Here is a 25,476-nt window from a genome sequence, read left to right as displayed (position 1 = left end):
GATGACACGTCTCAGAACTCAATTTATATTGATCCTGCTTTTTAGGCTATCCTCCTCGAGTTCTGTTGCTTTCCTCTTATTACATTTACCACGTTTTCCTAGACTGGAAATACCACCGGGACTGGGGAATTGGGTAACTATGTAGCTCAATATAGAATCTCAGTCAGTAATACTGTAACAGGTTTACAAGGTTGCTCACCGTTATAAAAAAATGTGTATTGTTATCTTCTTGAAACAAATATGGTGAAAGCCTGTTACAATAAAGCAAGTAGATTATCAATCGTCTTATCCCCTGTAACCGTCATGTTAAAGAATTTCCTGCCATAGGAAAGAATATATAACACATCATATACTCAACTGAAGAAGTTTTTAAAAATGTGGTGACACAGCATTGCCATGATATAGAAAGTTAATAAAATGACTTATGTAGGTTCTCATAAAAATAGCATTGCTTTCTTTATTCAGTCCTTTAATATTGAACATAAAGGAAAGAAATAACAGTTGCTGCTGAAGTTAGGCTGTTGAGGCACTAAGTTCTATCTTGGAATGACTTTGAAGAGAAGTCAGCGTTTTACATTCAGCTCATTTTTATTAGCCAGATTTATAAAGAAATTATTTAAGGTAATTAAGCACTTTAGCTCTGACAGGCTGATGCTGTTTAGTGACAGGTGTGTCATTGGTGAGGCAAGCCACCTGATTTGACAGACTATATTTCAGTCCAGGAGTCATCCCTCCTCGGCCTCCTTTTCAAGTCTTAGAAGCCAGCTGTCTTCCCAGCCCTGGGTCTTTCTTATTTAAGGAGGTTAAGACTGACTTCATTTTCATTCATGATTTGTGAATTTGCCACCATTTGCTTGAATCACTTTCAGCACATTTTTGTTTTTGTTTTTTGTTTTTGTTTTGTTTTTTTTTTTTGGTGTAAAATGTTTCTTTTTATTTTTGGTGCAAAAAAATTCTCTTCATAGTTTATTACCATTATTTTTTCTTATATCTTTTTTTTTAATATTGGAGTATGGTTGATTTACAAGGTTGTGTTAGTTTCAGATGTACAGCAAAGTGATTCAGTTATACATATACATATATCCCTTCTTTTTCAGATTCTTTTCCCATGTATGTTATTACAGAGTATTGAATAGAGTTCCCTGTGCTCTACAGTAGGTCCTTGTTGATCATCTATTTTATATATAGTAGTGTGTATCTGTTAATCCCAGTTTCCCAATTTATCCCTCTCCCTACGTTTCCCCTTTGGTAACCATACGTTTGATTTTGTGTTTCTTCTTTCATCCACCTCTTAGCAAAGGGGTCAAACATTGGGTCAAACATTGTGTCCTGTGTCTGTGTCTTGTCCCTGACATTGACATCCAAGTGCATGATGTGAGATAAAATAATCCTGTTCCCCAACGTGGAAGACAATGTCCCCAAGTGCCCCCCACCTTCTATTTCAGAACTCTGAATCTACAACTCATGAATTCACTTTTAGGGATCCTGGATCATATTTCCATTGTTTTGACTCTTCCAACTTCCAGAGGTAGACATTTCCTAAGTCCAATATCTATCATATGGAATTTCTTCTTACCTGGGGATTCCTTAGTAGGAATTGACTGCCATGATTTAGTCTTCAGCTCTGCTATGATCTTAGTCTCTCTGAGAATTCTGTCAGTTTGTCATTATTATTGGAGAGGCTACATGCCCTTCTTAATCATTACAGTTATCTTGTTTTTGACAATTTCCAAAACTTTTGTATGGGTTCTAAGATAAAAGAACCGTAGAATTCTGGGCAAACCTCCTTTACTTTGTACAAGAGTCAAATTGTCCTTTCATTTTATTTCTAGTTGTCTACTAGTGATGTCCAAAATCTTATCTATGTATAACCTGTAGCTCATGCACTCAGGCAGAAATAAGTCTCATTAGGACAGAATTTTTCAAGGAGTGCTGGTTACTATATTTGTTGTCTCTGTACACAAGTGTCTTGAGGGGCTCTTTAACTTCAGCCTTTAGGGTAAAACAAGACGATTTGTTCAGAATGACTGAACTCTCACTACGTAAGGTGAAAATTATATAGTTTGATTTCATAAATATTTAAAACAAATACATTTTGATAATCAAAAAAATAGAACTAGTCTCACTTATAATAATACAGTACAAGAATAAGAGGAAGATAGAAGACAATAAAAATAACCTGAAATAAATTTGGTGATTATAATTGTAGAATTTTTTCTACATATATATTCCTCTATATTTCAGTCAATGGGTTTATATCCTACAAACTGCTTTGAACCTGGCTTATTGTCACCACTGTTTTCCATTATATGGATGTACTATAATGCCATATTATCTATTGGGCATGTAGGCTGCTTACAGATATGTGTAGTCATAGCGAGTGCAGGGTTGAACATGAAGGTGTACATCTCTACCTCAGAGTACCATCTCTCTTAGGATGAGTCCAGAGAATTGCCCTGGTGGGAAAAAGGATGTGGTTTGGTACCTATTCACTGTTAAGAACATTACCAGATTGTCACCTAGGAAAATTGTCTCAATTTACACAACTGCTGAGATTTTCTCTCACCACCTGCCGAAATGGAGTGCTGTCAATCACTTCAGTTTTTTTGACAGGCTGATAGGTAAAACATGACAGTTTAATTTGTAATACTGTCTGTTACTGAGATTTTGTGCTACATTTCATATGTTTATTGGCCACGTGTCTTGGCTTCAGTCATTTTTCTATTGGGGTATTAGTCTTTATTTTCTTATTTTCTAACCCTATTAATGTAAAAACATTGTTCTTTCTTAACTGTTTGAAAATCATCTTTAACAGAATCTTGATTACAGTATATTTTTTAACTCATTCTTCTTTGGTTTTCCTCCGTTTCTTTCTACTGGTCTAGTTTTTATATGCCAGTAGCATACTATTTATTCTAGCGTAAGAGTACACTTTCAATTACCCTTTTCTTTGAATTTTTCTATGTACTCACATTTTATTTTCCAGGTGAATATTAGAATCGTTGCTCTATATGCTTATGGATCATGCATGTATAGCGTAGGTTCTAATGTCACTTCCCAGCTCCTCCTCACTGAGGAATTAGTGTCAACCCTTATCCTGTGTGACAGGGGAAGAGTTCTTTGTTAGGCTGAAACTGTCCTGGGCACCCTAGAAGGTTATTGTCTCACTCCATTTGGCAAAGATATTTGCTTCTTATGTTAAGGCTCCTATGACTAATCACAAAGTTTAAAGTCTTTGTTTACATATTGTTCAATGTCCAATTGTTAAGTAATAAGTCAGTGCTCTTAAAAAATCATAAGTAAAAGACTATTTCTCTCTTCTTCTAAAATGTCTATAATTAGCTGGTCTTCTCAGATATTTAATGGTGTTAGGGAGTGATGGTCAGTACATATGCTGATACGCAGACAGTTATCAACAAGTCCAGCTGAGCAAACAAAACTTGTCCCAAAGCAGTGAGTAGCATTATCTTCCAAAAGTCCTAAGGGACCCTGTTGAGTGAATTCACAGATACTACCATTTCTACCTAGAAGTACTGTTGTCCAAAAATTACATCTTGTTCTAACCTTGATTATTGCCTCCTCACTCGTTTCTAAGATAAGATAAACACTTCTCCACTGGACTCTGCCCCCTTCCTCCAGCCTGGATTTAATGCCTCTTGGGGTCTGGCAAAGAATGAGAGCTCAATGCACTTTTTTAAAATTAAAAATAAGCAGATGGATGAGACCCCACCTCTGCTGATTTCAGACTTCAGTGTTTGTTCCATGGGTGGGCCAAAGAGATTCTGGCTGTTAAGACATTAGACTGAGGTTCAGAGATGGTGTCAGTAGACACCTTTAGCACTAGAGCCGTGGTGCCAAGAAAGAGTGAGAACCAGAGTGTAGCTCTGGCTCCAGGAGCCTCATGCAAGCCAACGTTGGCAGAGTGGCCATGGGAGGCAAAAACTGACTTTTGGGGAAGCCAAGCAGTAAAAAGAAGCAAAGAAAATGTATATCCAGGGAAATAGAGAAAGAGGGAAAAAGACCAAGAGAAAATGAGAGGTTCCACATACAAGCAATGTCATATGATATTTGTCTTTCTCTTTCTGACTTTATTCACCTAGTATGGTAATCTCTAGGTCCATCCATGTTGCTGCAAATGGCATTATTTTATTCCTTTTTATGGCTGAGCAATACTCCATTGTATACATGTACCACATCTTCTTTATCCATTCATCTGTTGATGGACACTTAGTTTGGTTGACTTTTGTAAACAGTGCTGCAGTGAACATTGGGGTGCATGTCTCTTTTTGAATTATGGTTTTCTCCGGATACATGCCCAGGAGAGGGATTGCGGGACACAAATGAATTTATATACAAAACAGAAATAGACCCACAGACATAGAAAACAAACTTATGGTTACCAAAAGGGAAAGGGAAGAAGTAATAAATTAGGAGTTTGGGATAAACATATGCACACTACTATATATAAAATAGATAAACAACAAGAACCTACTGTATAGCACAGGGAACTATATTCAATATCTTATAATAACCTAAAATGGAAAAGAATCTGAAAAAATATATATATATATATCTGAATCACTTTGCTGACACCTGAAACTAACACAACACTGTAAATCAACTATACTTCAATTGAAAAAGAGAAAATGAGAGGGAGGAAAAGAAAAGAGGAAGGGGAGGGTGGAGGGAGGGGACATTAGTGACCTGTAAGGAGAATGAAGGACATCCAGGGGAAGCCTGGAAAAGACCCCCAGAGGCAGCAACCACATGGGAAGCAGGAGTGGCAGAGCTGGAGAGTGGCTGCCAGCCATGCTCCAAAGGTCACCTGCTTCGGAATAAAGTTCTGTGCTTCCACCCAAAGTGAGAGAGGTGGAGAAAAGGACAGGTTATTGGCCACAGACAAAATGGAAGGCTGTGAAGCAGATTGAAATAACTGTGGGCTCCAGCTGTGCCTCTCCCAGCTTGTGCCACGATGACCAGGTGCCTGGGATTCTCGCCTCAGAAAACAGCTTCCCTCCCTTGTTCTAAGATGAAGCTCTCCGTGGGTGTGTCTTTGTGCTGAAAGGACTAAACTGAAAATCTGAGACTTGTTTCAACTGACGTTCCTGTTTTATCTCTATGGAGAATTGAAATTCCATTTAAATGGAATTTTCAAAAGTTCACAAAGTACAGAATGTCTGGTTCAATTTAGAAATAAGCTAGGTCATTTATTCTATTAAGAGCAGAAAAAAGTCCCAGAACCTGTGACAATGATCCCATATAAGTAACGTACATGGGCTGAATTAAACTGGTGATTTTGTTACCAAATCAGGTTCAGCTCCCCACTGCTCAAAAATCAGTGGGGGTGTGGGGGAGAGAGAGATAGACAGAGAAATGTTGGTAGAAAGGAAAGTTTCTTTTAATCAGAATGCCATCAGTCTGGGGAGAAGGTGGACTTGTGTTCCCCAAAAACTAACTCCAAAGATTCTGCTCAACCTTGAAAGTTTTAAAGAGAAACAGGAAGTAATCTCAGTTAATCACTGGGATAGGGCGTCAGACTGGTCACCATACCCCACTGTGCCCAGGCACGTATGCAGGCTTATTGCCTTCTTGTGACTTTTCTTTAGATGCTATCTTGTTCACACTGTTTGTTCTCGAGATTACTAAAGGGGAAGTTAGGGAAGAGATCTGGTCATCTGTTAATTACTTATTCTTCATTTCTACTTCTTTGATCTATAGAAAGAACCAACAGATTGGGCAAGGTATTGTGTGATTAAGGTTTGAAAGGTATACTAGGGCCAGAGATGAGTAGAGCATGGGAGTGCCTGGTGTAAGGGTCCCTGTAGAGAGCTCTTTCCTGCCAGAAGCTGCTTATGCTTCCTTATCTATTTTCTCTGATTTTATCATCTAAATTTAAATTAAGAAAAAAATCAACTTTTTTCTAGACTTAGAATTCAATCTAGTATAGAATCAAAGCAAAACAAGTTATTGATTATTCCCACAGTTAATAGGTGATTTTATATATATATGGTGATTTGATATAATGTTGCTAAGAATTATCTCTAAGACCTGGTAAAATGTTATAACTAAATAACCACATACTGTAATATCCATTCACAGGTATGGCAAGTATTATGCAATCTCTTTCATTCAATGTATATGTATGAACTTCTTTTATTAGACATTCTTTTCTGGTTATATTAAAATTCATCCTGTTTTATGAAGTGTCCATTTCCATTATATTCTATTATTGTAATGTGTTTAGGGTAAACAGGAGCATCAAATGTAAAGCTCATTACAGTTATGTGGAGAAAGCTTACTTTTTAATATGTGCTATGCATCTCTTTTCAGGCAGTGCCTTTTCTTGAATGCTGGTTAATGGTAAAAACCCACAAATGTTAGAAACATATTCCAGCCTTTTTTTGTTGTTTCTTCTGAGTAGTAAAGCCATTATCTAGATTAGTCTTATTATATTTTTAATTAAACTGAAGATTATCCCCATCATTGTTTTATTCAGTCAAATGCTATTTAAGAATGTGTTATTTTTCTTAGATAGTGTAATTCTATTTACTGATCTCAATCATTTGGAAACATTACCATGGAAGACAACCAAATGACTCCAAAGCATTGTTCAATGTTACTGAAATATACAAGTAGAAGACGCCAGTGTGACTGACGTTTCTGAGTGATGTCATAGCCCAGTGAAGTTCTCTTCAGTTCCTTATTCTCTTTACTCCCATTTGATATTGATTTTCAACTTCTGTGTCTAACATCTCATAAGCTTGCAGCATGAGGAGCCGATGGCCTGAGACAGAAGAAGTAGAGGAGAATTCTCAGTGATATTTTCATAGGGAATCTTTTATGAAGTTTTTTTGTTGTGTTTTTTTTTTAAGAAGCATAGTATCTCAGAGTTTGAAAGCACTTCAGAGGTCAGAGTTGATTTAATTCATGCCTTTGCTCAACAAATGAATTTTTTTGTTTGTTTTTGGTTAAACACAGGACCAAACTTCAGAGAATGTATTAAGATTTGAAGGAATCTCAGAAAAGAGACCTAATGACATAAATGTTATGATGACATATTTAGCTTGAGTCACCATATGATTTTTATCCAAGGAATGGCATTGAACAGATGTGACATAGAACCTGTCATGAAAGAAAATCCACTCGAGGGATAAAAAAAAAAAAAAAAAAATTACCATTACTTATTTAAGGCTCTCCTTTACCAAAATTTGGAGGAAGAAAAAATTAATGGACTTTGACACTTGTGAAATACGAGGCAGCTGTTGCTACTTCATTTATTGACCAAATGGAAATCTCTGCCTTCTTGGCATTTCATGAGAAAAAAAAAAAAAAAAGCCTGGCAAATGCTGGCAAAGATTCTGGTAAAAGATAGTCTACTAATAGAATTGTAGTCAGTGATTTCATTGACCTTCAAACCCCTTACACCCTCATCCCACTTCATTTTTTCTTCCATTTCTTTAGTAGAAACTAAGCAATTTCTTTCATGAGCGATTCTACTTTTACTTTTGCAGTATGGTTCCTTACCTGGCGAGATTCTTCCATTTTGAGAAATATCCCTAGAGCACAGTTCTGCCACCAAGAACTCCTTTAAACGCTCTGAAACCTGTCTTATTTAAAATATTCTATATATTTTATTATGGATGAACATATGATTTATTTTGATTACTTGATTTTTAATTTTTACACTAATGAGATAGATTTTTCAAATAACCACTTTTCGGCTATACTTTTTAAGAAAAAAAATCTAGGCATAATTTTCATATCTCATATAATTTATGCATGTATTGAAATCATCCATAGTGGCTTATATACATTTTCCTTTCAGCTTTACTGAGGTAGAGTTGATATACAGCACTGTATAAGTTTAAGGTGCAAGCATAATGATTTGAGTTAACATACATCATGCAATGATGACTACAATAGGTTTAGTGAACACCCATCATCTCATATAGATACAAAATTAAATAGGAAAAAAAAGGTTTTCCTTGTAATGAGAACTCTGAGGATTTACTCTCAACAACTTTCATATACAACGTACAGCAGTCTTAATTATATTTATCATGTTGTACATTGAATCCCTTATATTTTTTATCTTACAACTAGAAGTTTGTATCTTTTGACTACCTTCATCCAATTCCTCCTCCCCTCTTCACACCCCATCTCCCGCCTCTGGTAACCACAAATCTCATCTCTTTTTCTATGAGTTTGTTTTTGAAGTATAACTGACCTACACTACTATGTTAGTTCCTGGTACACAACCTAGTGATTTGATATTTCTATACATTTCAAAATGATCACCATGATAAGTCTAGTTACCATCTGTCACCATACAAAGACGTTACATAGTTATTGGCTATATTCCCCACAATGTACATTTCATATCTGTGACTCATTTATTTTTTAACTTAAAGTTTGTACCTCTTAATCCCCCTCATCTATGTCCCTCCCCTCAACCCACTCCTCTCTGGCAACCACGTGTTTGTTCTCTGTATCTATGACTCTCTTTCTGTTTGGTTATGTTTGTTCATTTATTTTGTTTCTTGGAGTCCACATGTTAAATGATATCATATGGTATTTGTCTTTGTCTGACTTATTTCACTTAGCCTAATACCCTCTAGGTTCATCTATGTTATCATAAATGGCAAGATTTAATTCTTTTTGATGGCTGAGTAATATTCCATTGTACATGTATATCACACCTTCTGTTGATGGACATTTAGGTTGTCTCCATGTCTTGTCTATTGTAAATAGTGCTGCAAGGAACATAGGGATGCATATATCCTTCTGAGTTATTCTTTCTGTATTCCTCAGATAAATAACCAGGCGTGGAATTGTTAGATCATATGGTAGTTCTATTTTTAATTTTTTGAGGAGCCTCCATACTGTTTTCCATAGTAGTTGCACTAATTTACATTCCCACCAATGGTGCATGAGGGTTCCCTTTTCTCTACATCTTCACTAACACTTATTAACTTGTTTTTTTGATGATAGCCATTCTGACAGGTGTGAGGTGGGTTTTATATACATTTGGAATAGAACCTCTCAAAATAAGATTCTATCCCATAGTGGCTCAGATATAGCTCTAGATAGACTGTAGAGAAAAAGTAGAATTTAATACTAGCTTAACCCAATGGTAATATTGTGGAGATTGTCAGAACTTTTAGACAGGATTCAGAACATGGGGTACAGCTGTATTTCAAGAACGGAACTCTGCATCAAACTATTCTTTGCCTCTCACTATTGATGAAGCATTAACCACACCTCTGTGACCAAACTGGATTCTACCAAAAGAGATGGTCTGGAACAAAGTTCTGGAACCTCCTCAGGTATACACATTTTCCCCTGCTTCAGGCAGGGTCTGGGGGCATATGGCCTGATGGCAGAGTACTGAACTAGAAGAAAATCAGTTCTAGCCATAGTTTCATCATTTACTGTGTGATCTTAAATACTTTAATTTCCATGATCTTTAGCTTTTTGTTGCTGATGTCACTCGTGTGAAATACAACTTATCCAGCCCAACTAAAATGAGCCATTTTGAGAAAGATGATTCTTACTAACACCTTCCACAGTGCAAGTGTTATTATTCCCCACTTACTAGGACCCACGTTTTCTACCTTTACTACCTGTGCCATTTAGGATAGATTTCAGGACATAGTTCATTTGAATAGCAGGCAGATGACCTTCAGGAATCTTCTTGCTATTTCATACAGGTGTACATACATAAAATATTGCCCAGAAACAGAAGACCAGTAAACACAGTAATAACATCAGTCCATGTGTTCCAACCCACCTCCTTCCCAGACTTGGTAAATTGTAAATGAAAAGTACCATGAGAGATTTCTGAGACAGTGCTTTATTTAGAAAATGATAGGAATCTTTAGGAATTCAAATTAGAACTGTAAATATTCATTTAAAAAATTTGCTTGTTTACTATTTGAAAGTAGCTGTCTTTGATGCTTTAGAGAAAGCATGAATAATTTAATAAATTTTATTGAGTTGTATTGTTAAGTTGATGGGGATACAAAATGACTGAGGCATATTTTCCCCACCCTCCACTAGTTTATTACTCCCTTGAAAGTAATGAGTGAGCCACAAGGCTGATGAAATAAATGCTATGCTAAATGTATTAAACACCATAGATGGAGCATAAGTTAGGATGCCATTTATTTAGGCTCAGGGAATTAGCAGAGGCTTTGTGAAAGAGGTCTTCAGGTAAGCTAGGCCTTGAGAGATGAATTGGATTTTCATAAAGAAGGAGAACATGGGATTTTAGACAAAAGGAACTGCACAAGCATGATGTGAAAGCACGTGGCCGTCAGAGTGGGATGCATGGAAGATGCAGTGAAGCATGAAACGAAGAAGAAAAGGCATTCATATTGTGATAGACCTTGCATGCCATTGTAAAGAATTTACATTTGATTCTATAAATTACATATTTTTAAATAGTCTAAATCATGGCTGGAAATTTGTAACATTGGAGGCCAGAAGCTTTCTCCTGAATCCCAGACCCTGACAACCCACAGCCTGTAAGGGTTTCCATGTGTCATAGAGGACTGACACTCAATAGACCCAAGGCCAGCCTCCTCCTTTCCAACCTCCCAACTGCCTGTGGCTGTCATTGACGACACCAACCAGTCAGTCATTCAATCCAGAAATCTGGAAATTATCCGGAAGTATATTCTACTCATGACCCCACCATCCAGCGGCCGGTCACATTGCATTTTTGCCACCTACTTCCTAAATATCTCTGAAACCTAGCCTCCATTCTGCATCCCTGAGCACATTATCCTTTATCCCCACCCATCCCAGATCTGTTTTCCACCTTTCTCTGCCCCTCTTTGCTTTTCAAACGCTGATGCCATAGACTGCATCACCTGGGTGCCCTTGCCACCTCCTCCCTGATCAGGAAAGCCTGCTCAGTGGGAGGTGCCAGCAGGAGAGTGAACACCAGCTGGAGAGAAGTTTATGTTCTGTTTGTTTTTCTCTTGCTCTCTCCCTGCTTGTCTCTATAGTCAGTTCCGTTAACTGTACCCACACTTCTGTAAATATTTTCATTAATTTCCCAACAACGAAAACTCTTAGGGAAACATGTTTTCTTGGCAAACCTCTGGATGATATAACCTACTTTGCCGATCAGGTTCTGGACCTTTGCAGCAGATTCCTAGTCAGTCCTTCTGTGTTCAGACTACATTCTTCACACTGCTTTGGAGAACTGTCTTTTCTGAACATGTGATGTTATGACAGTTTGTTAATAGGAGAATATTCTAGAATGACAAATATATGGCATACACATTACATAAATAATGTCAGTTTTTTAAAAATACGTATATACCGAGAATAAAAGAAAATGCCATTGGCCCTGGCATAATTGTGAAATTGTTGCAATTTTTCCTTTCTTAGTCTGTTTTTTGTAATTTTTCCCCTGAAGGTAGAGAGAACGAGACAGATAATCTCTCTCTCTCTCTCTCTCTCTCTCTCTCTCTCTCTCTCTCGTCTCCCTCTCCCCTCCCCATGTGTTCGTGTCTAATTATGAAAAATATTTTATACATTTTTTTCATGTCATAAGAATGTTGCTAACCACTTGTTTGTTTACTTTCTGATCCAGATACTAGAATTGAAAGAAATGCTCCTAAATTTTACTTAGGAAGTTTGATTTCAAAGTAAAAAAGAGTAATCTAACATTATGTCTAAAATAACTGTGAGATGATCTTTTAACTGAATAATTAGCCTATCTGAGAAAGTGTGGTTGGAAATCTTTTCTAGATGCTCATGAAATTTTAATTTCTTTAATTTAATTTAATTTGAAACTAAATATGTCATTGACATGTTCCCTCCTATCAGATCATTAAATTCACGAGAGTGTTCTGCATACCCCTTTTCTTCACTCCTCTCAGACGACAGATTCCTTTGGTCTCCTTATCAATCGGCAGGCTTTCTGTTGCCCTTGATCAGCTCAATAATAAAAGCTTAAGTTTAGATTTCTTACTGAACTACTTCACATTTTAATGATTTGGATATTTTTTTTCTTTATCTGAATGTTTTAATGCTTATCCAGTGTACTTTTCTTTTGCCATTTGATCTATTTTCAAAAATTAAGTCTCAAGAAACCTAAATTACAGGCATATTTAAGTTGTTTCAAAAATATTTCACTGGCCCAGATTGAAACTCCAACTTGAATTTTGTTAGAATGGAAGTACCTTTTTAATATTATTTGTGTCCTTATATGTAAAAGATGAAATTATTTGGCCTTTGGAAATACTTAGAGTTTAAATGACTTTTCAAATGTCATTTTACAAATTTGGTATAAGAACCAAATTTAATGTATTACTCCCAGAGAAGTTTTGTATAGTTTTTCTCCTCTTTTGTCCTCATCTCATTCTATTCCTCTTCTTTAATCATTAATTTCCATTTTACCAAAATCTATAACTTTACCAGCTGCTTGAGGATATAGTTATATGAAACATATTTTAGTTTTCAATAACATATTTATATAGAATATTAATCAAGGGTGATATGTAAGGACATGGACCTTCCTTAATTTTACAGATAAAACAATTTGGTTTAAGTTAATAAAAATGTCTGGAATAAATGTGGCTATTTCAGCTTTTGATAAAGACCATTTCCTTTTGATAAAACCTCAAATTTCAGATGTAAAGTATGTAATAAAGTGAAACAGACTTTCAACCTAGAATTCTGACAAGTTCCTTCTTCTGAACCTATATAAGGAAAATAAATAAATTATACTTTAGAATTTTCTCAGCAGAGAAAGGGAAGATTCTCACAATGAGATTTTAATCATATTAATGAAGACTTGAAAATAACATAGTTGCTAGTAAAATAGGAAATCTGCGTCTTGTTTCTGTAGCCCAACTGAAAGACATTTGCTGTTTTGTGTCTGTATATTGTTTATCTGAAGAGAATGAGTATCATTAGGTGTTCAAAATACTTAAGAAACCTGGAGTGTGTGGGAGAGGGATTATTTAGGAAATATTCTAGGTAATGCGGTTAACATTTTTGAATTTAGCTTGATGAGCCCCTGAAAATTATTTCCCCTGTCTCTTAGCTTTTAGAATGACTCTTCCCTACCACCAAAGGTATGTGGCCTTTCAACTTTCAGGAATCAAAGTGAAAAATAATACACAATTCTCAGAGGCTAGCGGTGAAAAAAATTATCCAAGAGAGAAAAGAGAGTAGTAGAGTTAAAAACAGAGGATTAGGTGCATGTAACTTGACTATAAAGACATAGGAAAGACTTATACTAAATGCAAAAATGCTTCTGCAATATTTCATAACTTTTGTGTAACTCCTTGATACCTCTTCCTTCTCTGCTCATGCCATCCCATTCTGACTCCACCGAGATTGTATGCCATCAACTGTATTACCTCTTTCCTATTTTATTCCTTTGATGTATACCTTGATATTCAAGTTTCTTATCCAGATAGAAATTACTATTGAATAAATAGGACCTGTGGTATTTTTGCCATGTGGTATGTTTGATTTTTTTATGTCAGGTTAATTAATAGTTGACATTAAACTAACACAGTTATTGCTCAAGTAAAGAATGCAGCCTCTTAAAACATGAATAGAAAGTTTTGTTCTGTTTTGTTGTAATTGTTGTTTTAATTATTGGGGAATATTTGGTTAAGGCCAATGCTATAAATTAAGAAAATAATGGCTTGAAACATGTGAAACACTTTACTCATCTCTTTAAACTAGGGACTATAAAATTTTGCTCAAATATAACAAAATGCCTATTCTTCAAGCTCTGTTATCACCCACATTTTTATTAATAGTAGCAACTATTCAGTGATCCTTTGCCATGTGCTTATACTATGTAACATCTTATACCATGGGCCACTTATTACAGACTTGATATACAGCATCTCAATTTTCCCAATAATCCTACAGAATGGGAGGTATTCACTTGATTTTATAGATGAAAAATTTGAGGCTCAAAAAGGTTATGTTCTTCTCTTAGTTCACCTCGCTAGAAAAATGACAGAATCAGAGAGATATGTAGGGACAGATATTTGTGGAAGTAAAGGAAACACTGAAGAGTGACTTAGGAAGAAGGAGTACAAAATTAAAGGGGAAATTTAGCAAGGACGATATCTGAGCTAAAACGATAAAAATAGAAAAGAGTGAGAAGAAGGAATACAATGGATAGAGTGAACGTTTAGATAGTTTCTTGATTACTTATCATCTTGCTTTGGAAACTTTCAAACGTATATAAAAGAAGAGAGACTATGATAATGATTCCTCATGTACCACCACCCTGTTTCATTAATTATCAACTTGTATTCAACTTTGTTTCCTCCGTATCCTCCACTGCTGCTGAATTAAGTTGAAGAAAATCACATGTAACAGATTATTTCGTTTCATCTGTAATTGCTTCAATATAATTCTCTAAAAATTAAGGACTTTTTAAAAAGCATAAATTATCAAACCTAAAAAAAGCATTACTCTTAAATACCTAGTCAGTATTGAAATTTCTCTGTTACCTAAATGTCTTTTGACATTTGTTGAATGTTGATGGAAAATTTCTCAAAAACTTGCTAAAAAGTCAATTTCAAGTTTACATTAAAAAAAAAAAAGTTCAGTTGGCCTCTCACTGTTATACTGAATAACTTTTAATTTCCTGTTAACTCTCTACTGTATTCCTCAGAGCAACTGTTCTGGACCTTCTTCATTCCCATGCAAGCCCACAGTCTGAGCCTTCACTGACCACAGCCCCAGAGGTAGGCTTTACCCCCAACCATGAAGTGTATGCTGAGGGCATCCAGTGACAGTCACCTAATCTGTTTCCCTTTCCTCCTCTCACAATACCCTATACACCATCAATACATTTCTTGCAGTTAGTACTCATTCTCTTCTTCCCTGTAGTCTTAGCACATCCGTAGAACCTAATTCTAAGGCAAATCCTCCTCTGCTAATGCCATCCCATTCTGACTCCACCTAGATTGTATGCCATCAACTGTATTACCTATTTCCTATTTTATTCCTTTGATGTCCACCCAACTTTTCCTGTATGCCTAAAAACACTTAAGTTTCAATGGCTAATTTAAAAAAAGTATAGATGAAAGGATGGATGAATAGATAAATAGGTAGATAGGAAAAACAAATAGTACAACTTTTTAGCATGGTGTTTATCACGTTGTTTTGAATTTCCTTATATACAAATACTCCTTTCAAATTTTAAATTTTCTTAAAATGGTACAATAATTTTCCATGTAATTTAGATCTCTAATACCTGATGAGCCCTGACTAGCCTGTCTCTGTTGTCTTTCTCAAGCACTCAGCCACTGAGTCTTGTCAAGTCATCCTTTGCAGCTTTACCTCCATCCCTTCCTTCTATCCCTGCTGCCTTCATTCACATTGAGATCTTACACATTTATGCTGCATTAGGATTGAAACCTCCTAACTCCTCTACTTGCTGGTAGATGTTCCAGTTTCTCACTCATCCCATGTATACTAACATGTTAATCTTCTTAAGTATTTTTCCAATCACATAACGCTTTGGTGAAAAGCTTTACGTGCTTCCCCATTGTGCCTTATGCAATCTGTAGTTAGCCTGGCGTGCAAGGGCTGCCCTCTACAATCTTGGCCAAATTGACCTTTCTAATCTTTCTAGCCTTATGGCTAACTCCTCCTCAGTAGATTTCCATGACCCAGAAAAATGGGTTCTAATGCTATTCCTGGTGAGTATTCCTAATGCTTCAGTTCCTGTTACCCAAACGTTTCCTCCCCTTTAAGTGCTACTCTACAATTTTCCCAACACAACTAGTAATAGGTTCTTATTCCTTTCTTCCCTCTTTGTCTTTCCACCTGCAGTGCCCTTCACTCCTTTCTTCCTGACAGACATCCCTTCATATTGGAAAAATTTAAATAAGATAATAATTATTCCAAGCTAATGGATAGTTATGCTACAGGTTAAAGGAGATCTCCTAAGAGTCTCAGGAAAACAAGTTACTTTGGTCAGTTTGCCAAGATCTAGATTCTGATACCTTGGCTTGGGGGCCCATGCTCAGGACCCTTGTCAGGTCAAGTTTCAGGAGAAGTTACTTTTTGGAAGTGCTGGGGAAATGAGAACTTGTAAGAGGGCTGAACTGTGAAATCAGTAAAAGGACTATGGCTCTTCTTGCTGTTTTTTTTTAAGCCTGTTCAGGATTTCAAAATATGCATTTTTGGAAGACGCAAACATTCAGTCCATAATACTGGTGTATAAGTACTTTCAATCATGTAGCACAATGCAGAAAGGGAGGGAAATATCAAAATTATGCAACACTTCTGAGTTGTCAAACATATGTACTACTTCTACAGATTTATGTTGTAGCCATAACACAGTCCAAACATTCCCCCTTACATCTTCTGTTGAATTTTAGTACAATACCCAGGATTTTTGCTTGTTTGTTTTTCACTTTCACCAGGTAGTGGTTGGTGAGATTTTTACAAGCTAAGTACAATGCATGTTTTAATCCAATTGTTGGGTAGTTGGGAGTGAATGAATAGTTACTGAAACATAGAATTTTAGAACTTGGTACACACACGATCATCTGTAATTTATTTAATATATAATAGAGGTCAGTGAGACTCAGAATCATTTCACTGACTTTCCAAAAGTTACACAATTTATGGCAGACCAAACCAATTGATATCAATTTAGCTACTAGTATAGATGCTTATATATGTACAGAAGTTATGGCATTCATAATGTAAAGCTTAAACTTACTAAACAATATTATAGTGCATACAATATATTATATATGAAAATTAATACTTTTATTTAGGCTGCAGAAGGATAAGGACCAAAAGCACTTATTCTTAATATTGGGCTCTCTTCTGAAATCCATTTAGCACATTGCTTTTAACAGGCATTACAGACTCAGAGATATATATTTCCTAAGTGATCATTTCCCTAGATTTCTATTACTCAATTCTTAAGGTTTTCTAGTTGTGTTGAATTTTATTATAGATACGGTTATTTAAAAGTTTTGTTGATTTTTTTTTAATTTGAACTCCTTAGTAGCGTTCCTTCTGTTGGAAAAAGGTAAATCCTCCTGTATATATGTAGGCAATTACCAAGGAAGTCCGAATCCTTTCAAATGGTGCTTAGTATTTTGAAGCATAAAAGGTATAATATTCACTTTTTCAATTTTGAGGGTAATACTGAAAGTTCTGTGACTACAGATCATTAACCCAAGGTGTACTTACATTTCTTTAAGTATTTAGGTCATATAAAAGCATATTGCTAATAGTGATCTATCTTAATGGATTATAGTGGGAAACACAGTATGGGTTTCAAAATTAAAATTCTGAAGATGGTGAGGCATATTTCTAAGGAAATGCAAGTAATTCAGTGTCAACATTGTGATGAACATTTTCTATCAAATCTATCATACTTTTCACTTTTCTTGTCATTGGTTTCTACCTCACATTTTAAAAAATATTTCACTGCACTTATAACATTACCATAAAAAGAGGGCTTCATGATCCTCGTTAGTCAATATGATTCATTAGAATTTAGATACTTTCAATATGAATGTTGCTATCAGATACATTTTCCCAAGATACTATTTTGTGCACATATTTTCCTCTTCAGGATTTATATTGCTCTCAAGATCAAATCTAAACGTGTCAGATTTTCAAGATCCTTCATAGCAGTTATGCAGATAAATCCTAAGTAAATTTGTTCCATATTCATAAGTGTGATAATCTTTGTGTTTAACTTTAGGTTAATTCAATAAACATTTATTAAAATATTACTGTTGCCATCATTCTAATTTTTGCCTCTATTTCTGTAATGCTAGTCTTCCAGCTTGGATGGCTAAAAATAATCTTTATTCATTATTTAAGGCTTATTCATGAAGCCCTGGTAGTGTATTTCATTCTACTGGGAACCCACCCTAACAACCACGTACATTTAGAGCTTTTTCTCCCCTTTCTCTGAATTACATAACAACTCATTATTTACTTTCCTAAGTGAGCTTAAATTGTATCATGAATATGAAGTTATCATAAATTTATTGTCACTGTTTATATTATTTTAATATTTAATTTTAATATTATTTTAATTCAGTGTGTCTAGGTCACTTCAGGAAAATTTACTACTCTGAGAAAAATAAGTGGAAACTCATATCCTTGAATCAGTTTCTCTGAAACTACTAAAAGATGCAAAGTTTCACTCAAATCTTAAAAGTCACTCAGAATATCTTCCTGAAAGTTTTCTAAGTCTCATGTTGCTGATGAATGCATTTGCTTGTTTACTTTTTCAATTTATCAACAAGAATAAAACAGTAATTAATGAAGAAGCAAGAGAAGAAGTTTAAAATTATATAACATGGTAGTTTAATGAATGCCATTTAATGTAACTGGTTTCTGTATTGACTTATGAAATCAATTAATATACCTTTGAAAAGCCTTGTACTAATCAGGTATATCATTTTTATTTCATTATATATAGTCATTGTGGTTATTTCTACAGCACAGTGTGATTTAGTTAACTAGCTGGGAGTGTAACACCTTCAGATCAGGTTTGGCATACCTCATTTCTAATTATCATTCCTTTCCATGAATGTAACCCACCATTAAATTAAAAAAAAAAAAGGCTACATTTTATTTTGCCTTTCTTGGCACAGCTGAAATTTTCTGTAGACTTTATACAAGTTTTCAAGATATCTACTGGGTGCTGGGAACCAGAAATCCTGATAAGGCACCTGACTCCATTGACATCACATAAATTTGTCAAAGATGTGTAATCTGGTCTCCCAGATCCTGATGCATTGCATTATCTGTCATACAAGAGGGACTGTCATTTGTTCTACCTTTTATGTGCTAGAATCTTCCATTGGCTGAGTGACTTCAATTACTTTTTAGAAACAAAACCCTTTATTTATCTGGTCATGAGTTTTTGTTCATTTCCAAAGTTTCAAGTAATTTGTTACAGGAGACTATCAAACAAATTAAAAATAAATTCTTTAGATGTACTGATTATTTTTTTACAAAGAATACCATGTAGTATAATAATGTTTCTTTATTTTAAAAAATTCCTTTCTAGTTAAAAAAAAAAATAGTGCTAGACTGCTCCAGACATATGTTTTTAAAAGTTATTTTGTAAAATAAGTTTATAAAATGGACATTTTCATTTCTTTATCTCAATGTCCATACACTATCACATCACTCATTATTGTATATAAATGCATTCATTAATAATTGTGGATGTGACTGAAAGGTTTTCACATGTTTTATTTTATAGAGAATATGCACAAGACACAGGTGAGGCTGTTCTAACTAGCTTCTCCCTTCTCCTGCCACCTCATACCATTTATAAATAAGGGAAGGATCACATGAGGCCATTAGAGTGATTGAAATTGTTCTTCCTAAAGAAAATCTGATTGAAGTATATTTCACTGGTAGTTTAAAGAACGTCATCATCTTGTATAAATTGAACATGGCCCAGTATTTTGTTCTAACATCTTATTGGATTAAATAATATATTATCCATGACCTTCTTCATGTTCTAACATACTTGCAATGTATCTAGTATATTATCCTAGCTGTTGTTGCCATGTGTCTATTCCCAGGTCATTTCTTTCCTTCTCATTTCTTGACAATTTTTGTTCCTTGGTTAGAGAGAATAGCTCTCAACCACATTGACTGGTCTGATTTTAAATTTATGACTTGGTGGGTCCTTAATGCCACTCTGCAGTCACACTATATTCTGTAGTCCGTTCCCTCTTCTACCCTCCTAGCTGACTACTTAACCGCCTTTCCTCATACCACTAATGTGTCTTCCATAATCCAAGGTCTTCTCTGTTGAAGACCTTGCCTCCCATTTCACTGAGAAAGTGGCATTATTCAGAGGAGAACATCCATAGCCCCTCCACCACATCTGTACTTCCACCAGCACCTGCACCTTGTACCTAGCCTTCTGGCTTGGTAGTACAATGATCTTTTGAAGATCGTTATTCCCTGTGCTCTAATTATTTTTTGCACTAGATCCTGTCTTTTATTGCCTGCTCAAAGGCCTTCCTCCAGAAATCCCTTGTTTCCCCATCCCACCTCCCACCATCTCTTGCATCACTAATTTTTACTCTTTACTGGAGCATTTCATTAGCACACAGACCTGCTGTTATTTCTCTCACCTTAAAACAAAACAAAAAATACAACTTCTCTTGACCCAGCTTTACCCACAGCTACTGCTCTAATTTTCTGCTTCTCATTGTAGTCGGATTACTCAAAAAGAGTTACCTATACCTGCAGATAGCTTTCAGTATCTGAGGTTAATAAATACTTGGTGTGGGAGGATCCCTGAGACAGTTTGAGGCTGTGAAACAAATCCAGTGTTTAGAAGAAAATGATAGATAATTCTACTTAATGAGTACACAGACTAATTATTGTAATGAAATATGTTTAATTAAAAAGAAGTCTGCTTTCTAATAATTATACTGACTGTACACCAGTTTGGAAAACCACAAAGATTGATAAAGACAATACACATAAAGGTTGCAGGGAAACTTTACACAAGGAGGGTAAATAAGTGTGTTTATAACTGTCGTTTAAAGTTAGCATTCTATATAGCACTCCTAGACTCTTTTAATATACTTTGTCCTCTCAAACCCTATTAAACCCCTCCCAAGAAAGCTTTTGCTCTCACCACTCCACTAAAACTACACTGTGAAGTCATCAATTACCTGTATATTACTAAATCCGATGAATGCTTAATCCTCATGTTACTTGGCCTTGCAGTAGGGTATGACACACTTGAGGACACTCTTCTTCTTGATACCCTGTCTTAACTTGCCTCTCAGGATGTCCCTTCTTTTAGACTTCCTTTGCTAGCCCCTCTTGTACTAGATCTCCTAACTATTCATCCAGTCTCCCTGGATGACTTGGATTTAATTGTCATCTCTACATTACAACACCCAGTTGACAGCTCTGGCCTAGACCTCCCTACTCAGTATTCCACTTGAATATCCAAGTCCCTGAAACTTAACTTGCCTTTTCAGTCTTTTACCTAAAATTTAGTGTAGCTGTACTCTCCCCTATCTCAGCTCTGTCCTTCAGGTTGGTGAGCTGAAAAATCTTAGAGTCATCCTCTTTTTCCCACTCTTTCTCCCACATCCCATATTCAGTCCATCTAGAAGTCCTTTTGGCTCAAAATATCCAGTGCTGACGATTTCTCCTCATCACTGATAGTGGCTAGTACCAGTACTGTCTGGTCCTGGCCACCATCACCTCCCACTGGAATTGCTCCAATAGTTCTAACTGGTCTCCCTGTTTCCACCCTGCCTTCCAGCCTTAAATTCTGTTCTTAAACAAAGAAAAGCCTGAAAAATCCTTTTCTAACTTAAATGAGACCATATTATTACTTCAATAATAACCCTCAACAGCTTACACTCTTATTCAGGAAAAACCACTGAAGGCTTTTTAATGCCTTCAAGGCATTGTGATTAGTTTCTCCCTTTCTTGTTTCATTTCTGCCCTTTCAGTTTCTTGAACCTGATATAGGACCTTTGCATTGCTGGGTCCCCCTGCCTGGGACATGCTTCCTCAGGATATCCATCTTGAGGACTTCCTCAAAGGACATTTTCTCAGAGAGGCTTACCCTGAAAACCCCAAACCCCTACTTCTCAATTTCCAGGGAACTGTGATTTCCCCTTATCCTGCTCTAAATTTTTCCCAATAAACATCATCTTATAGCTTATCACATAATTTACCTCTTCTCTGTATTGCTTGTGGTTTCTTCCCCCACTTTGTAAGCTTCACAAAGGGCAGGGATTCTGTACTTCTCATCTGACATATAGTCAGTCAAATGATTTCCCTTTCTTTCAGCATCATTTCACTCCTGCTGCTTCTCAAAGGCAATATGGTTCTGTTTCCAACAGTTAACTTGGACTCTCTCCATTTTAGGGGCCTGTTCCTTAGGATATTTCTCTCTGCATTTACCTTTTTAATCATATCTTTTTGTCCATTTTGTTTTCTTTTACTTGTTCTGTCTGCTAAGCTAATTTTAAGCATATGTATTTAACTTTCTGGTCTTCAAGTCTTCTTATCCCCTTTCTTATCTTTGGTCCTTCCTTAGCTATATTTCTATTCCTAGAAGATTTTTTTTCTCTGTCCTAGTTCTCCAATACTTTTATTCTTAACTAGTTACAGAAATCTTGCTTTTCCCTTGAAATATTTCCCATGAAAACTGTAGCACCAATTTCTACCTTCTATCTACCTGTCCCCTCCATTCACCCTACAGGCAACCTTGATTGCCATGATTTGGATCTGCCCTTCACTCAACATTCTACTGAAATGAAGATTCCCTTTGACTTAAAGCTAGTATGAAATTACTTAGTGTTACAAATATGTATATAGTTTGTTTATTTTCAATATACTTTTCTATCTTCTATTTTAGAAAACTGCAAAAATATTTCTGTATACATTTATATATATATATTTATTATGCATTGAACTATTTTCTATTTTGTCCAGTTTTTCCTGAAAGCAAGCAATTTCTAGATCTTTCTCTATTGGGTATCTAAAATTGTTTCATATTCTTATCTTTAACAGGTCATTGCTTTAGTGATGGATATATTTACAGACGTGGACATTTTCAAAGAAATAGTGGAGGCATCAACTCGAGGGATATCTGTGTACATTCTGCTTGATGAGTCAAACTTTAATCATTTCCTAAGTATGACCGAGAAACAGGGCTGTCAAGTTCAACGTCTCAGAGTAAATATTTCATGCTTTGCTTTGTTTTCTTCAACTATTTTATCTTTATCTCAGTCATTGAATGTAAGGCATGTTAAGTTATATTACTCTAAATGTACACCATATATTTAAGGTGCTGACCACAGAAGGGGTCCCTTGTACTCTTCAGACTGTGACTTCACCATCTTCGTGATGGTTTTATAGGATGCTTTTCTTGATGGTGGGGCACTTAAGCTTCTGAGTTAACTTTGCTGTCAGTCATAATTAATTTACAACCTTGAAATGACTGGCTTGAGTGATAATCTTTCATTCGGCAGATATTGCTTGTCACAATCATTTAGCATAGTGTTTTCAGTGATGTTTGACTTATTAAAAGACAGGTGGATTTTAATCTTAGTTATTTTGTTATCATGCTACTATAACCTGAAAGGGGCTCTTGCAGTAGGACCCTAAGTGACTTATAGAACCATCCTGTGTAAATGATGTAAGTTATGTTAAAATACATTATTTTAAGTGACCATGTTCCTTGAGTACGTCTTTTTTGGGTGGTGTTTTAAAATGTGCTTTTCACTATATTTGTTGTTGTTATATGTTTTAAAAAATTATTTCATGTGTACTTTTTTGGTTACTAAGTTTTTACGATGACATAATTTACTTTTCAAGATATCCCCTTTCTAGCCATAATTTTTACTTTATATTTACATGCAATTCTAGAATATCCGAGTGCGGACAGTAAAAGGCCAAGATTATCTTTCCAAAACAGGAGCAAAATTTCATGGAAAAATGGAACAGAAATTTTTGTTAGTTGACTGCCAGAAAGTTATGTATGGTTCCTACAGGTAAGATCATTGTGTTTACCTCCACTATTATCATCATTTATAGAATTTATGAGTTTCAAGTTTTAATGTAATCTGTTTAGTTATTTCTTAAAAATAAAAGAAGAACCCTTGCATGAAAAGCTTGGAAACTTGAACTTCAGTTCTGGCTGTGAAGTCATTGTGCAAGTCACATAATTTCCTTGGGCTTCAAGTTCTTCCTCCCCAAAATGAGAGCGTTGACTTATATCTCAGGTTTCCTAAAGCTCTATAATGCTAAAAGTGTTTTTGTTCCTTATGAAAACAGTATGAATCATAATAATTGTTCATAAAAATAGAAGCTATCACCTTGAAGAACCTGCCTAATGGATTGCTCTTATTTTAGTATTATTGAGACTCTGATGATTATCATGTTGTCATCATAGGACTACTGAAAAATCATTGAAGAGTCTGGCTATTAAAATGCCATGGTAAACACTAGGCAAGGTTTTTCAGCCCCAGATATACTCTCTGGCATCTTTCTAGGGTACCACTGCTGGAATATATCTACTTCTGTTCTAGCTTGGCTCTTATGTTTCATTCCCAGTCCTTAAAACTTCTCTGCAAGGCAGTTGTTTTTATCTACATTTGATAAATGATGAAATGGAAGTTCTAGAAGGTTCAGTGACTTGCCTGAAACATCACAGTTAAGGGCCAAAAGACAGTTCAGGTCTGGCAACCCAGTCTAGGTCCAGCTGATTCCAGAGTTTAAGTGCTACCTTCAAACTCCCTTATAAATTCCAGGCAAATTCCTATTGGTCCTGAATAGGATAACACAGTAAGGCTATATCAATAGGCAGATAAAAACACCAAAAACGCGTGAACTGGAGAGGGGGAAGATGGTGGAAGAGTAAGACTCGGAGATCACCTTCCTCCCCACAGATACATCAGAAATACATCTACACGTGGAACAACTCCTACAGAACACATCCTGAACGCTGGCAGAAGACCTCAGACCTCCCAAAACGCAAGAAAGTCCCCACGTACCTGGGTAGGGCAAAAGAAAAAAGAATAAACAGAGACAAAAGAACAGGGACAGGACCTACACCAGTGGGAGGGAGCTGTGAAGCTGGAAAAGTTTCCACGCACTAGAAGCCCCTTCACGGAGACTGCGGGTGGTGGAGGGGGGAAGCTTCGGAGCCACGGAGGAGGGCACAGCAACAGGGGTGCGGAGGGCAAAGCAGAGAGGTTCCCGCACAGAGGATTGGTGCCGACCGGCACTCACCAGCCCGAGACGCTTGTCTGCTCACGCACCGGGGCGGTCGGGGCTGGGAGCTGAGGCTCGGGCTTCCTTCGGAGCACAGGGGGAGGACTGGCAGCATGAACACAGCCTGAAGAGGTTAGTGCACCATGGCTAGCCGGGAGGGAGTCCGGGAAAATGTCTGGGCATGCCAAAGAGGCAAGAGACTTTTACTTCCCTCTTTGTTTCCTGGTGCGTGAGGAGAGGCGATTAAGAACAATGCTTAAAGGAGCTCCAGAGACGGGCGTGAGCCACGGCTAACAGCGCGGACCCCAGAGATGGGCATGAGACGCTAAGGCTGCTGCTGCCACCACCAAGAAACCTGTGTGCAAGTACAGGTCACTATCCACACACCCCTTCCGGGGAGGCTGTGCAGTCCGCCACAGCCAGGGTCCCGGGATCCAGGGACAACTTACCCAGGAGAACGCACGGCGTGCCTCAGGCTGGTGCAACGTCGCACTGGCCTCTGCCGCCGCAGGCTCGCCCCGCGTCGTACCCCTCCCTCCACCCGGCCTGAGTGAGCCAGAGCCACCGAATCAACGGCTCCTTTAACCCCGTCCTGTCTGAGCGAAAAACAGACGCCCTCCTGCGACCTACATGCAGAGGCGGGGCCAAATCCAAAGCTGAAACCCAGGAGCTGCGCAAACAAAGAAGAGAAAGGGAAATCTCTCCCAGCAGCCT

The 25,476-nt window shown here is 36.6% G+C and overlaps 1 protein-coding gene across 1 annotated transcript in view; it reads left to right on the top strand.

Moving 5' to 3' along the window:
- The window catches only part of FAM83B (family with sequence similarity 83 member B), a 66,171-nt gene that overhangs the window by 29,352 nt on the left and 11,343 nt on the right, over positions 1 to 25,476 (top strand). The window contains exons 2-3 of the mRNA XM_065886235.1: positions 22,558 to 22,722; positions 23,416 to 23,540. Of these exons, the coding sequence (XP_065742307.1) occupies positions 22,558 to 22,722; positions 23,416 to 23,540 (290 nt within the window). The remainder of the gene's footprint in view (positions 1 to 22,557; positions 22,723 to 23,415; positions 23,541 to 25,476) is intronic.

This window comes from Phocoena phocoena, chromosome 10 (assembly GCF_963924675.1).
Source record: "Phocoena phocoena chromosome 10, mPhoPho1.1, whole genome shotgun sequence".
Lineage (NCBI taxonomy): Eukaryota > Metazoa > Chordata > Mammalia > Artiodactyla > Phocoenidae > Phocoena > Phocoena phocoena.
This window is presented reverse-complemented; position numbering and strand designations above follow the sequence as displayed.